We start from the raw sequence: 14,798 nt of genomic DNA, 5'->3' as shown, positions 1-14,798 counted from the left end.
TCGAGAGAGGTTTGCTACCAGAGAAAATCACCCAGTTATTACAACCTGTATAGCTTCAATAGCTGTACGCAGTCCAGGCTGCTAATGCTAGTTCTTCATTCACAAGCTGAAGAACGCATTTCCAACAAAGTGGTTGTTTCTGAGGTCCTTAATTTAGGCATTCCTCTCTGTGCTTTACACGTAACCTGCACGCAATGCTGAAACCATTCCACTTGCCCATCTCAACTCTTACATAGATGACTGATAGCAGGCATTCAGAAGATGGCTCACCAGGGCCAAACTGGGAATTGGGAAAGGGGGAGGGATTAGAGGGTGGTGTGGTGAAATATGGGAGTATTTACTAATAAAGAGAGAGCCAAAGACACGCAGTGATGTTTTCTTTGTGCAGTGATGGTGCAGGAGAGCCCAGCAGCTAAAGAAGTAGTTACAAGTTAACAAAGAATCATTTTTTCATGAATTTGTCACTCATGGTCGAGGGAACAGCAACAGGGTCTGAAAAAGAGAAGCCATACTTTTAACTTCCTTGGCCCTTCAGATGCTTTACATCTTTTCTGCAAAAGGGGAATGCAATGTGACACACAGTTCTAAATCTCATTAATCTATCTTGAGGATTTGGCTACTGTAGCATTTCTACCTTACTAGAAGAAACAGCCACAACATAGAAAACAGGATTCATAATGGTGATTTCTTTCATGTAAACAGTGAAATCTGTGAGTTTGTCAGTGTTCATGTGCTCAAACTATAACATTGCACAGACTAAGTTACTCTGTAGAAATAAAAAACTGGAGTTCTAGATCAGAAAGGTAGCATGACTTGTGATGGCAATAACGCTTTTCAGTTTTTGAGATGCTTGTGTTTTAACAAATGTGGCCAGGGACATGAGCCAGAGTTTTGCAGCATTGTAGTTCCAGCACATCACTTACCAGTCACTGCACCAGAATTTATAAACTGAAGATTACTTAAGAGCCAACTTTAAGAAAGTTGGCTTGTGTTACTACATCAACTAGGAAAGCCTTTGTTTTTTTCCTAAAGCTGACCAAGGTTATATGATTTTTGTGTGGCTTTTTGCTTGTTTTTTAATGAAGTTAAATCTGACTAGTGAACTTTAGAGTTTGAATAATAATTGAATTTTTTCAGTGCATCACGCAACATCAAATCATAGATTAATACTGCCTATCCTCATTCCTCTTCCACCAACTTTAAAGCAATCATACTTTATAGTACATTTTACAGTTCATCCAGATTAAAGCAGTAGTTCATTCTCCCCTGTCTAAGGTCATGCTTACAGCTCTCCTCAACAGATTGTTCCTGAATATCTCCACTTCTGCTTGTGAGAATAATTCAGTCCCCCTGAGTAGTGCTGAAGAGCTTCAGAGTCAGAGTAGCTACTGCAGTGTATCTCTCCATTCCTGGTATTCGCTGTTTGCTTTCAGGAATACCTTTTTATAACAAAGGAGACCTTAGGCATGGCTAGTAACTGGCTTTAAGAAACAGTACAAACTGCATTTTCTTCAGAACCAAAGTACATGTCACAAGTCAAAAAGCAGCCAAAAGTTTAAACCATTGTGAAGGCCACTGAATTTATGTTCAAGGTTCATTCATTTTTTCCTATCTTTTATTTGCTGTCTTTATTTTACATGTTTGCATTGCTTTATTATCAAAGGTTACAACTGGGCTTTAATATCCCAGAATACAACTGGGATAATAGGACTGAGAGGCAGTAAAATACACAGGAAGAAATGTCACATCAAGAAACCAGTCTGTCTCAGAGGACCTAACCCCAGCTGCTGACAGTGCCAGTATCTGAAATTTCCTGAGTGACTGAGTGCAGTGTCATTATCTCTTGTGAGTATACAAAGAAAAGAAATAAACAGAGGGACAGATCTCCCCCACACTCCCCAGCCTTATTTCATCAATGGTTTCATTACAGCCTCACTGTATTAAGGATTGTTCACAAGTCCTGTTTAGGATATTCACATTTTAAAAAACAGCATTAACTTTTAAGACTAAATCCACTTTCTTTTGACTTTACTGTCATACACTATTTGGATGCCAAGGACAGCTTTTGAATAATACCACCCATCCAACGTATGGGTGTGTTTTTCCTGCTTTGATTTTGCCCATCTCTGAACTCCCGGATTGTTTTGGTTTTTTTCCTTCAGGCTGCTGGCACAAAAATAACAATTGAAAAATGGCATATTGGCAGACAATCACTCAAGCTTTTTACCCTTTCGAAGTCAGGTTCAGTTCCCGCTTCAGTAAAAATTATTTCAGACATGAGTGGAAGCATTCCTGCCTGCTCAGGAAGATGCTAGACCACCAGAGGCTGACTTCATGAAAACCTCACGAGGGCCTTGTCCCATCCATGGTACTGCACTGAGCCTTTGTCCCAGAACAAAGGATTTCTGTTTATTCCAGTGAGGTGGAGACTAATGTCTCCTTCATGATTGTTCAGGTTTCACACAAAGGGTCTATTCTGCATGGGTGGCTGGAGCAAGCAGAAAAGGAAGGGTCAAAAATTGTCACTGCGGCATGTTTCTGCTCTAACTCCATAATCGCAATAGGAAGCAGGAAGGGCTGCAGAAAACTCAGGACAGAAGAAGTCGACAATTTTCAAAGAGAGCTTAGGAATCTGCCAGCTTTGGTTTATTTGAGCTTTTTAAAAGTGAAGCTGTACACCGTAAAATAACCTGCTTTCTGTAAGAAATAAAACAGCATCATTCGGTGGGGAGGTGTAATGTTTTAAAACATTTAGTGACCCAACCCAGCCCGAAAAATGCCGCCTAGGTATTTTCAGCAGCAACTAGGGGGAAAGCAGACGTGGCATCATGTTAATGCTGTCAGAGAGTCAGGGTATTGCGCAGCTGCTGGACCTAGCTTTATTTCAGAAGAATGTCATATTGTGTCACTCTAAACTATAAGGAAATCTGGGGGAGGTGGGGGAAGACTTAGATCTGTAGGAACCGATTATTTCAGATGTGGTTAGGGAGTTTTCCCGCAGGCAGGCTCTGGTTTCTTCTGCTCCCCCTGCTGCTTGGCAGATTTTATGGCGGCTGTTTTCAGCCTCACAGCACCCTTCGCGGAGCACAACGTTCACAGAAATCTATACTGACTTGCATGCGCCTGAGGGATAATTGCTATAAAAGAACGTCCTTGTGATTCAAGTCATCAGCGCTATGATAAACCACTTCCAAATACGACTGAGGTCTGACATTTTTACTACACACAGATCCAGGACTATTTGCTTCATAGGATCACAGGATTGTACAGGTTGGAAGGGCCTCGAGTTCATCAGGTCCAGCCTCAGGCTCAGAGCAGGGTCAGCTGTGAGATCAGGGCAGGTTCCCTGGGGCTTTGGCCAGCCTGGTCTGGTCTTGAAAACCTTACATTTCCCACACAAGAAAAGGACCCACTCTCTGCATGCATCAGAGTTACAGGGCATGTGAGCGTATCATCATGATATATCCCAACAGAGCATCAGACTGTCGGAACCTTCAGAACCTCTATTTGGGCTGATCAATTTTTTATTTTTTTTTGCTTAAAAATTGTATATCAAAACCTCCTCAAAACTGCCAAAACTGGGATGGACTGTGCAAAGACTGCTCTCTGACATGATTTACAGCAAAGCACAGGACTCTGCAGGTCCGTTCTGGTGGTATGCATAGCAAGCCGGTGACACTGGCCTCTAGTGTTGTACCATACCCAGCAATTCCTCCACAGCTTCCAAAGAACTTTATGATTGTTTATAGCAGTGTGCTTAAAAGAAAAATAAAACCATCTAACATCACCACCCCCCTTTAAAGATACCAAGTTTTTCACATGATTATTTTCATCTTAAACTCACACATTATTTCCTATCACAGGAAATAAGTCTTTATATAAACCCTAGACTTTTTGATTTCTTGGTCCACAGTAAAACACAAAATCCCTTATTAGTGTAAACTGATGAGTAGTTGGATCTCCTTCCTTTGTAAGAACGCTGTAGAACATTTCCCACGTTGTTCAGCTACTTGGGGGACTGCATAGTGGAATGAGTGCTCAGGAGGTACGAGGAGTTTGTATTCTGTTGCATAGCTGTACTCCACATGGAAACACATTCCAGCTGTAGTCTGAAAAGAGGAGTAACTAACAGCTTGTTTAGTTTTGGTACTAGCAGTTAACAGTTCAAAAGGATAGTTACTTTTATTCTTCATCATAAAAACATAGAAGTGCAGTTTCCTTTAACATTAAGATGCTAGAGTAAATTTTTGAGTGACAAGTCCCAGTACTACATAGTCATTTAGAGAACTGTATTTTCAAGGTCATTGAAGGTATGGGTTTAGAATAGCCATTAGAACAGCACTACAAATTCAACTATTTTTTCCTTTTCCAATATCTTACAAAATGGAACGCTGAACAGCAGAGTCCAATTCAGTTTTTCACACCGATGCAAGTTAGAACAAGATATTCTTTTGATTTACAAACATATCTGCAAGGTCAGCTCATCTTGTAAGTGTGATACAAGCTCTGAAAGGAGACAGAACTAGGAAAGTTCTGTTTATGTGAGAAAGAAGGAGACCATGGAGATATTTGGCCCAGATAAGGTTCAGACTACTTTTTGATTCGTTGATTGCACACTTCAAAAGGCAAAATCATATGATTTACATTCTTCCATATTAATAGAAGTGATAAACTTAACTGATACAATCCCAAAGATCTGTATCTGAGGTGCAGTTCAAAGCCGAGATGTGTAATCAGGTCTAAAGTAGATTTCCTTTACCTCTTTCCACTGGACACCCTAAGGTTCTGAAAAAACTTTCCTTCTTGGGAACACCTTCATAACTGTAGCACGAATGGGATAGGCAGGTTATGAACAGGACACAGGTTAAATTAATTAAGATGCAATCCTCAATACATACACAGAACAATATTTTAAAGGTAAAACACCTCTCTTGGGGCAGCCATACTTCTGCAAATATAGCAAGTTCAACAAATGATGGGAAACAGCTGCTGAGAGTTGTTTTGCAGAATATGAACTGCATTTCACCACAGAAGAACCTTTAACAGGTTAACAGTATTCTTCCCTGTGGTAAAAATCTGTTACTCCAGTCTCATTGCAAGCTGGTATAGCTCTAACCTATATTTAAAAATATCCATTTTGGATTCCATAGCATCTTTCTGAGGAACATAGAGCCATCTCATGTCTTTGTCATCAGGCAGTGTTTCTTCTAAACTGGAGCCTGCACTGAAGTCTAGAAATGCTGTATTGTTGTTCATAGCTCACTGGAATACTCTTTTGGGCTGTCCGTTTATCAATGAATGTCCCAAAAGATAGGCAGCTTTCTACAAATGTCAAAAAGCAAATCAGTTTAGCGCCCTACAGATTGCTATACACATGACAATAGCTCTTGTTACTGTATTATAATGCATCATGTAGTGGGTCTGAGGTTTAGTAATCCCTGTCAGCAACCAGAATAAACGGAAGTATCTTCCAGGAGATGCAGAGTCTATGAAAAGACGGTTAGTTTTTAAGAACTACTAGCATTCAAGCTCACACATGCAGCATCTGAAACAAAATCTGATGAACAGACTTTTGTTGCGATTATTTGTGAAAGTCACATGCATGACATTGTTAAGAAAAGAGATTAAGGAGAAGCTGGACTGAGCACTCGCAGTTTGATACTTTTCCTACTGAAACAAAGATTTGGTGCGTTCTCTCAGGCTTGCTGACAGCAGGGGTTTTTGATGTGTAACATTTTAATATGCCTAGACGCTGAACTTGCTAGCAGAGAATAGCATTGTTCCACATGATAGCAAGCACTCACCTCACTAAACAATCAGTGAGAGGGCTTTTGACTTTTTTTTAATCCACAACTGAATTGGGGAAAAAAAGCCCAGCGCGAATATACGTTGTATGCACAACATAATGCTGCGTGGGATGAAGGTACATCACAGTTATTGAACTCCTGAAGCCGTAATTTCCAGCAGCTCAGTACGTGCAGCCAGGGAAGAGCATCTCTTGCTCTGCACTTGCTCTGCTCTTTGTGCTCTTTCCTTAGGCAACGCCCAGTAACCTTTAGCAGGGAGGCAGTACTAATGAAATCAACTCTGTTGCTAGAATCTCACAAGCAAAAGCCTTACTCCCGAAGCATTAAAACACTTCAGCCTCAGCGGAGTTGCCAAGCATAATATTTATTATTGTATAAAGCCATTGCAGCCAACTACAATTGGAACCTGAGGCTGCAGTGCCATTAGACATGCGCATTGCTAGCCTATGCAAGAGCTTTTACTGTTTTATCTTTACCTCTTGATTAGATTAAATGAACGTAAGTCTACCCAAGCCTATTTATTCTATTTTTAACCTTGCAGACACACAGAAAGACATAAGGGGGAGGGGGAACCAGTGTTTAACTAAAAGAAATACAGGAAACATAATATAGGTAAATCTATTTCCTAAAATACTTCCTGATCTGAGCCCCAGGAAGTTCGCAGCACTTACTCCAGTGGATCCCATCTCTAATTGCATGTCCCGTGTTCCCTATTTCACTGGACTGCTTGCATCGTTCCACCTGTTCCCATCTTCTCCAGTCTCCTTTCTGGTCAGTCTTCATGCTTTACCAGCGTGATCACAAACAGCATACAGACCACTCAGCATCACAAAAAAGCTAAGATTTCCTCCTATTTTCAATATACCTCATCTGTAATAAAATCAGTAGCCAAAATGCCTTCCCTCTTTTGCACGTTTAGTGTTACTGTTTCCCCAAACTAGAGCCTGCTTTCTTCCACTGTGTTTTGATTGTGTCTTTGAAATAATATGGAAATTTCCCAAGTTACAGGCACTCTAGAAATTAAATTGCAGAGGGCTTGCATGATGCGAAGGATTAATTTCTTTTCCTGAAGCTTTGTTCCCTGTGGGCAATGAGACTATTATCTGCTCATAAGATGACAAAGAGGAGTCTCTTAGCAAAATGAAACTAGCTATCAATATTGCAACCAAGAAGATGGAAGCGTGCTGAGACAGAAATAGAAGGTCCTTCTGTTGCCATGGCTCACCTCCTCATACTGCTTATTCTTGAGCTTAGCAGTCACTGTTGTCTTTACCAACCAGCTGCTGTATAAGACGTGCTCTTGGAAGCCATTTATCCGCACTGACTCTGCTGATCAGCAGGGCAGGGAGTGGGGCAGATTGCAGTTTGCAACAGCTGGGAAGGAATGCCACATGGGCATAAGTCATTACCCCTGATTTGCAAACTGACTTTCCTCCTGTAGAAACTGGATGAAGATTGAGTCTGTTCTTATTAAGGCCAGAAACAAACTTTAACTTCAAAGAGAACAGGATTGAGAACAATGCTTTTGGTCACTTACTTCCTTGCCTGTCTAACCGTGTTGGAGTACTCTTTCAAAAGGCAGTTGAAGAAGGAATGACTGCTGTATTTGCCTTGTGCTAGCAGTGAACAGACTCTGCTGTTAGCATAAACGTATGGAATCTTGCAGCAGCAGTAACTGAACTGCTCATTGGATGCTAATGGCATTGTGCAGTACAAGCAATGTAAAGGTCTTTGCTTTAATGAAACCAGCAAATTATAGCTGAAGAGTGGGCATCTTTGCATCTTACTTTGTTTATTGGACTTCGAAGAAAGATTTGACAAAATCCACCTGGTAGGGTTGATTTACAGGTCATTTGCAGTGGGAGTACAAATTGCTGCAGTCTGCCTAATGGTGTCTGTGACAATGAAACAATTTGCTCCGTCACTCTACAGTTACTTTTTAATAACTGGATTCTCAACCACACCACCTTCCCTGCTCGATTTTCCCCTCTGCTTCAGCTGTACCCTGTACAAGTAGTTTGGCAGGGAGAGAGAAGTGCTGGCGAACTCAGAAAAAAATCCGTGCTCAGTTCATTTGTTTTCTGCTCATACCTTCCTCTACTTACTGTTCTCTGTGTAGGTGATAAGAGATATACTGCAAGACAACATCAAATTAGTCAAGTAAAACATCCAATTGTGAAAAATAAGTAATGGTTCCTAACCTAAGAAGTGGAAAAGAAAACTGTAGATGAGACTTTGTGCAGGAAGGTGAAATGTTTTGTTTGCTGCGCAGGCAGTCAGAACGTGAGACCTCTCACAGGCCACTCGGTCACAGGCCCGGGGAAACTTCTGCAGTATGGGTACTTGTAGGCTAAACAGAAAGGACAATCTCTGGCACACAACCAGCGAATGAGAGTGAAATCCCAGCAGTCTTAGAGGGAGTGGGACTTCAAAGACTGGCTTTAAAAGCCATCTGAACATGTAGAGATGTGACAACTGGATAAAAAGGAGAAGAGCTAGATACTATGATACTAGCTTGTAGGCTAAATTATCAGAGTGGTTACAGAGTCTTACAGAGCCATCAGACGGTACAGCCAGTGCGCATCGTTTACCTGGTACACTGGTTTGTAACCTGACGAGAGAAATGCCAGAGCATTTAAGGTCCCAAGTTTTGCCCTGTTCAGTCACCTTGCTTCCTTAACATCTGCTTTAATCCAAGAATAACAGGAAGAAATAACTTTTTTAATCACAAAACCAGGTTAAATAGCAAAGTAGTTATACCTGAAAGGATGTCATGTACCCCTTCTTACAGGAAAAGTCCTGGAAGGGCTGTCAGCTGTATTCTTGAGTGAGTGTCTTGAAGCGAAGCTGGACCTGCCAGCTGCCAGCAGCCCCCTCAGCTTGGACTGAAGCCCTGCCTCAGTATTGACCAAAAAATTAAACAACATGTACGAATGCTGTACCATGTATTGCAGGCTTTTTATGGAAGTTTTCCTTTCATGTATGGACTAAACAGCACACTGTAATAAAAATAACAAGACTTAGGGGATTTGTGGCCCGAGGGCGCTCTGTCTGTAGGGCTATGCTGAACACCTTTGCCTTGCTATCAGGCGTATTACATACCAACAGGACTAGTATCAGCAGTACATTTAAACCCCTAGTCTTAGATTTAAGTCAGATCTCTAGGCCTTGGAGTACTTGAAATCTTTAGTTAGTAAAATGTTTGATAAACTGTTTAGGAATATGGGTGTCTTAACCAGAGCAAGTGCTGTAATAATAAAGTTTTGTACTGTTTTGGTAACGCTTATTTGCAGGCACCATAAAAATTCTTTCTATATGTGTCGATCCTGGTATGTGAGGAACATGAAGAGTAGGAATTGCTTCTGAAGTTAACATGCCTCTCTTATGTACGTGTGTGTACTTTGTGTATTTGAATGCAAGCGAAGTATAAACATACCATATGTGTATTTATTGCCAGTAATCTACCCATCAGTGGACCAAATGCATTCTTTAGACCAGGAGGGACCATCTTTTGTTGTGCTTCCTTTATGAAATACAAACATTTCTTCATTTTGTTCTTTCTAGCTCTGTTTTGTGATGTTTTGGACACCAAACGTGTCAGAGAAGATTTTAGTTGACATAATTGGAGTAGACTTTGCTTTTGCAGAGCTGTGTGTTGTTCCTTTGCGCATCTTCTCCTTCTTCCCAGTTCCAGGTAAGAAAAAAGAAGATAAAAAATCTGTAATCTCAAAACCAAGCCAGCTGTGAGGTGTGGTCATAGAGTCTGGCATGGCTGTACGTACAAGAGTGGCTAAATGCATGCCTAGCAGAAGTAACACTTTTTATTGAAGCTGGTGTAAACCAGAACTATTTACAATGGTAGTCAAGATACAAATGTTGCAGTAAGAGCAGTTTGTCATTACACAGATTTCTGACTGTCAAAAGTAAAGCCCAGATTCTGTCTATTTTAGTTGACCAAGAACACACACATGAATGGCAGTAGCAATACATGTGGGCCAAGACTGAAATTAACTATTTGGAATAGCAGCTAGGACCACCTCCACAGTAACATCACCTCCATTAGCCTCCCCTTCTACTGCCAGACTCGGTGGCTCTTCCAGATATCAGAGCATAAACAATATAAAATAAAAGTTAATGCCCTTATTCGAGAGAGAGACAAGCTTGACAGCGATAATCAAAAGGTTTCCCCTTAAAAAATTCTCACTTCCATAATTAAATGCTGCATCATGTAGTGTTTTCTGTTTATATGACAAGACAGTTTTGTAATACACTAAAAATCTAAGAATAGGTACATGTTGATATCTTTTCTTGTGCCTAGGTGTTACACCATGTACCACACAGGAGCTATAGGGAAAACTTTCCTTGATACTGTTTATCTTTAGGGGAGGGGATAGTATTTTTTAATGAAGAAAACAGCATGGACCATCTAATAAATTGGTCTTAGGAAAGCTTGCTGCCCGTAACATGCTTTCCCCACCCCGCCCCCACCAAAAAAAAATTAATATCAGTATATTAAAGCAATTTGGATACAAGATCTACTTCATTTCTATTAAGGTTTCCCACTGTGCAAAGTTACTAGAAACAAGTTTTACCATGGTTATTTCTGAACAGTGCTCTCTACATGAGAAAGTTTCATGTGAGATGGTGGACTTTTGTTTTTTACTACTCTTGCCTCCCTTTCTTCCCATCACCTCCCCTTCCCCTGTTTATGAACAGTGACTGTCAGAGCGCACTTGACGGGTTGGCTGATGACTCTGAAGAAGACATTTGTGTTGGCACCCAGCTCAGTGCTGCGGATTATCGTCCTCATCACTAGTCTCATTGTGCTGCCTTACTTGGGGTAAATCCTTATTCTCCATAGAGCTGATGGGTTTGCTTTTCTCTTCATTCCTGTTCCCTGTCACTTGGTAGCTGAATTTGCATAGCTCAGAACATTTTCCCCAAATACTAACCATAATATAAAGCCTAAATAGTGTCAATATCTGGAGAAGAAATATTTACAAATTTACAAGTGTGACTGTTCTAGGCAGGCACAATAGCGATGTCTCTTTTGAAAAAACACACGTCAGAGGCAAAATCGTGTCCTAAGGGGAATGTATTTCCATGTTATTAAATGCACTGTTAAGAGAGCTCATGAAAGAATATCTTGTTTATAAGTTAAATAATCTATTCTACAGCACTCTGTACAAGACTTTAAATTCTTAGTCCATAATTTGACTAGAACGTTGTTCTTTCACTAAACAGTGAAGCCATTAAGAAACAGAAGGGTCCTTTGAAATACGCATCGTTCTTTTTGCCAGTGTAGTATACGCTGAAGGAAATATTTCTATTAACAGATTGGTTCTATACGCCAGTGAAAATATAATGACAAATGATGCGTTCTTACACAACCATGACTACTTTCTTTTTATGCCACCCACAGAGTTCATGGAGCCACTCTTGGAGTAGGATCCCTTCTAGCTGGTTTTGTAGGTGAATCCACCATGGTTGCGATAGCGGCCTGTTATGTCTACCGGAAACAGGTAAGAATTAGTCTCTTCAGGATCTGATGAAAGTTGCTGACGAATGGAGTGGACTTTAGTTCAGATTAAGAGTACACTTTCGAAATGTAACTCTCCAGCGTCCCCACTTAACTGAATCTGGTTTGCTTCTCCATGTGGTCTCAAATGTGTGCAACTTGGGAATGCTTTGGCTTGAAATAAAACCAAAAGGTGCCCTCCAACTGCTAGAAGGCATTCAGGCCATGGGGCGTGCTGGTCTGAGGTAAACTTCTTACTCCTCAAAACACATGTTCATGGATATCATGTCCTTACTGGCACCTATTTTGCACTGTAGATCTGCTTCTACACTACGACAGAGCTTCTTTATGTAGACATAGGAACTACTCATCCGGGCTTATTATATGTATATGTGTATGTATATGCATATGCATATGCATATGTGTCTGTGTATATAGGTATACTTTTATTTCTTTATAAAACCAGCTCTGCTGAAAATGGACAAAAAGTACAGTTGCTTTTTTTTTTTTGCCATCTACAGAAGTTGCTTAAATCAAGATATGCTCCTGCAGCAGTAGAGGATAAGAGCTTTACATATACTTAAACAGGCGAGGATTTCTTGTAGGCATACTTTTACATATTTCACACACTACAGTCTTGCATGTACAGAGTAGTAGTGATACATGGATTTCAAAGAATATTCCATTAAATGGAGTCAAAGACAGGATAAATACTGGCTGGGTTACTGGGTACATAGCAGTACTGACATGATATGTCCTTCCAGTTACATATTGAAGGCACTGTGTAGGGCACCAGCTCCGACTCCAAGCAGAAATGGCATGGTGTGTACATCATTCCATAGTGCAGAAGGACTCTGTGGATGGGAGCATAAAATATAGTCTATGTGTTTACTTTTTTTTTTTTTTTTTTAAATTAGACTTCTTACTAAGGATCAAGTGAAGATGCCCACCACTTCTATTTTTAGCAAAAAAAAAGAAACCCAGAAGATGGAATATCTAAGAGCCTTATGTTGGAACAAACTCCAAGCAGTTTTGATACGCGTTAGTGCGGGCCATGGCAATAGACCAAAGAAAATAGAAGACCTTGATCCCTGTCATGATTAGTCTGTCATGTGTTTCTTGAGAATCAAAGAGGAAAACCTGTAGACACTGAAATGGGTGTTCTTGGCCTGTGGTTTTACAACATGTAACTGTCTGGACTAACCTCCTTATCGCTTGTCTGTTCCAGTAGTAGCTCGTTGGCTGTTTCTGGCCAGGGACATGGCACTTCAATTTTTTGCAGTGATGAGTGCGGGTAGTAGTAATAATAATTGTGCCAGCCTAATTTATTCCCTTACCAGAATTAGTATGTAGTTGACAGCATCATCTCAACAGCCAATATGAAGTGGCAGAGCAAACCAGTAGCTGTATACACCAACTTGTTTTCACCTACAGTGATAATAAGTGGGTAGCATCTCAGAGCTCCAAATCAAGTGTTGTGTAGACACCTCTGAAATTTTGAAACTCTGATATGCCCAACTCAGCTGAATCAGTAATACCTGTGGGGGACTTTTTGTCAGCTGTACAAGTGTTTTCTGTAAAACTAGTCAGCCTGCTGAGAAACAGATAATAAGGAACAGATGCTTCAACTTGTTTTGTAGTGGGGCTGGATGCTTCTTAGCTTTACTAATCCAGGACATCCTGGATGAATCATAGGACTCTTAAATGCCCTCCTGCTCCCGCTGGCCAAAAATACTCTTAATATTACTTGGCCTTGGTGGGGTGTGGGATCACTGTGGATCAGCAATACCAAGAAAAGCCAGAATGCTCCGATCTTGTAAAAATCCTGAAGTTTGACATTTGAGAAGTTAAGTAGCCACCTCTGTCTCCCCCCTCTAGAGCAGCTTATCTTCTCTCATATTTTGTTTGCATTTCTTTTTTTCTTTTTTTTTTTAAAAAAAAAATAAAAAGTCTGTGAGGTAAAAGATTCCAGATGCTCTTTTCCCTCTGGTCATGCTGCAGCCTGTTTTGGATGTTGCTTAGCATAAGAAATGCCTCTATTATTGCATTTACGTTAGAAAGGAGAAAGCTGAGCCCCAGAAGGATTATGGAAACTTTTAAGTTAAGCCAAGTAATTAGTGACGAGCCACAAATATGACACAAATATTCTAGCTTTTAATAATATACTCTAAAAAAAAAACCATTATTCCCACCTCGCTTCTCCCAGTGCCCAAAGTTTGTCAGACTGTGTTCATGCACAACTTACTGATAGGTTTCTGAATGCTTGTTTCAATCTAGAAAAAGAAGCGGAATGAGAATGAAACAGCTACAGAAGGTGAAGACTCCGCAATGACCGACATGCCTCACACAGAGGAAATGACAGACATCGTAGAAATGAGAGAAGAGAATGAATAATAAATGGGATGCAATTGTTCTCTGCAGGGACGATTGGAGTGACACTTCAGCATCTTGTCGTCTCTCATACTTTTTTGTTTGTTCGTTTTTATTTTTGTAATAAAGAGGCCTTGATTTAAAAGGTTTCAGATAAATTCTCTAGCATACTGAGTATGCTCTCATTGATGAGGGACCTAAAAAGAGGTCTTTGCTTTTTTTTTTTTGTCCCCCCCAATTGAATTTGTTTTCTCACTCCATGCAAACATAAAAGATACAATTGCATCACTGTAGAGTCTTCCTTACTTATGCATCCACCTTCTCTGGACAATCTGCATTTGTCAACCAAAGCCCTGCTCTCTGTGCATGTGTGTGTGTGTCTGCGTGCATGCACTTGCACACTCGCACATGCACACGTGCCACTGGCTCAATGCTACTGCCATAATCCTACCCCCTCCCCTCTTTCCTTTTCCTTCCTTTTCTTTATGAGAAATGTAAAGGAAAAGAAGTTTGGAATACAGAGCTTTATTTTACTTGCTTGAAAATGACTTTGCTACATAAACTAATATACTATGGTGAACTATATCTTTTTGTTTGGCCTCATCACTAGAGCTTATACTGCACAGGGTACAAGACAGTGAGGAACATGTAAGTCTCCGTATGCAAAGTGGAGAAAAACAGGTTCCTCTCTCATGTTAAAAGTGTGTGGATGTGTATATACACACACAGGTACATAAACAGAGACATACATATATATATATTTTTATATATATATATGCATACAATAAATAAAATACACACGGGACAAGAACTCTATATAGCTTTCATTCCATTGGAAAGATAGTAATCATTTGAAAAATGTAAACATTTAATTCAGAATTTTCTTGAATCATTAAGCACCACTTTACATATAATTTTATTTAGAAAAAAATCCATGCACTTTCCTCTTGTGAAGAGGGTGATGGCAACTGATAAGACTTTGACTGTATTTGAATTTTAAAAAAAATAAATATCGACAAGCTTTACCAAAGTTCTTGTCCACTGATTTAACTTTAATTTTTAAAGGTTGATTTGCTCTATATACTTATTTCTGGTGCCTATAT

General features: G+C 40.1%; 1 protein-coding gene across 1 annotated transcript in view; it reads left to right on the top strand.

The window, feature by feature from the left end:
* The window catches only part of ANKH (ANKH inorganic pyrophosphate transport regulator), a 105,563-nt gene extending 91,283 nt beyond the window's left edge, over positions 1–14,280 (top strand). Inside the window, exons 9-12 of the mRNA XM_040586223.1 lie at positions 9,372–9,501; positions 10,524–10,647; positions 11,230–11,329; positions 13,603–14,280. Coding sequence (XP_040442157.1) covers positions 9,372–9,501; positions 10,524–10,647; positions 11,230–11,329; positions 13,603–13,719 — 471 coding nt within the window. The 3' untranslated portion in view covers positions 13,720–14,280. The remainder of the gene's footprint in view (positions 1–9,371; positions 9,502–10,523; positions 10,648–11,229; positions 11,330–13,602) is intronic.
* Positions 14,281–14,798: the final 518 nt, after the last annotated feature.

This window comes from Falco naumanni, chromosome 3 (genome assembly GCF_017639655.2).
Source record: "Falco naumanni isolate bFalNau1 chromosome 3, bFalNau1.pat, whole genome shotgun sequence".
NCBI lineage: Eukaryota > Metazoa > Chordata > Aves > Falconiformes > Falconidae > Falco > Falco naumanni.
This window is presented reverse-complemented; position numbering and strand designations above follow the sequence as displayed.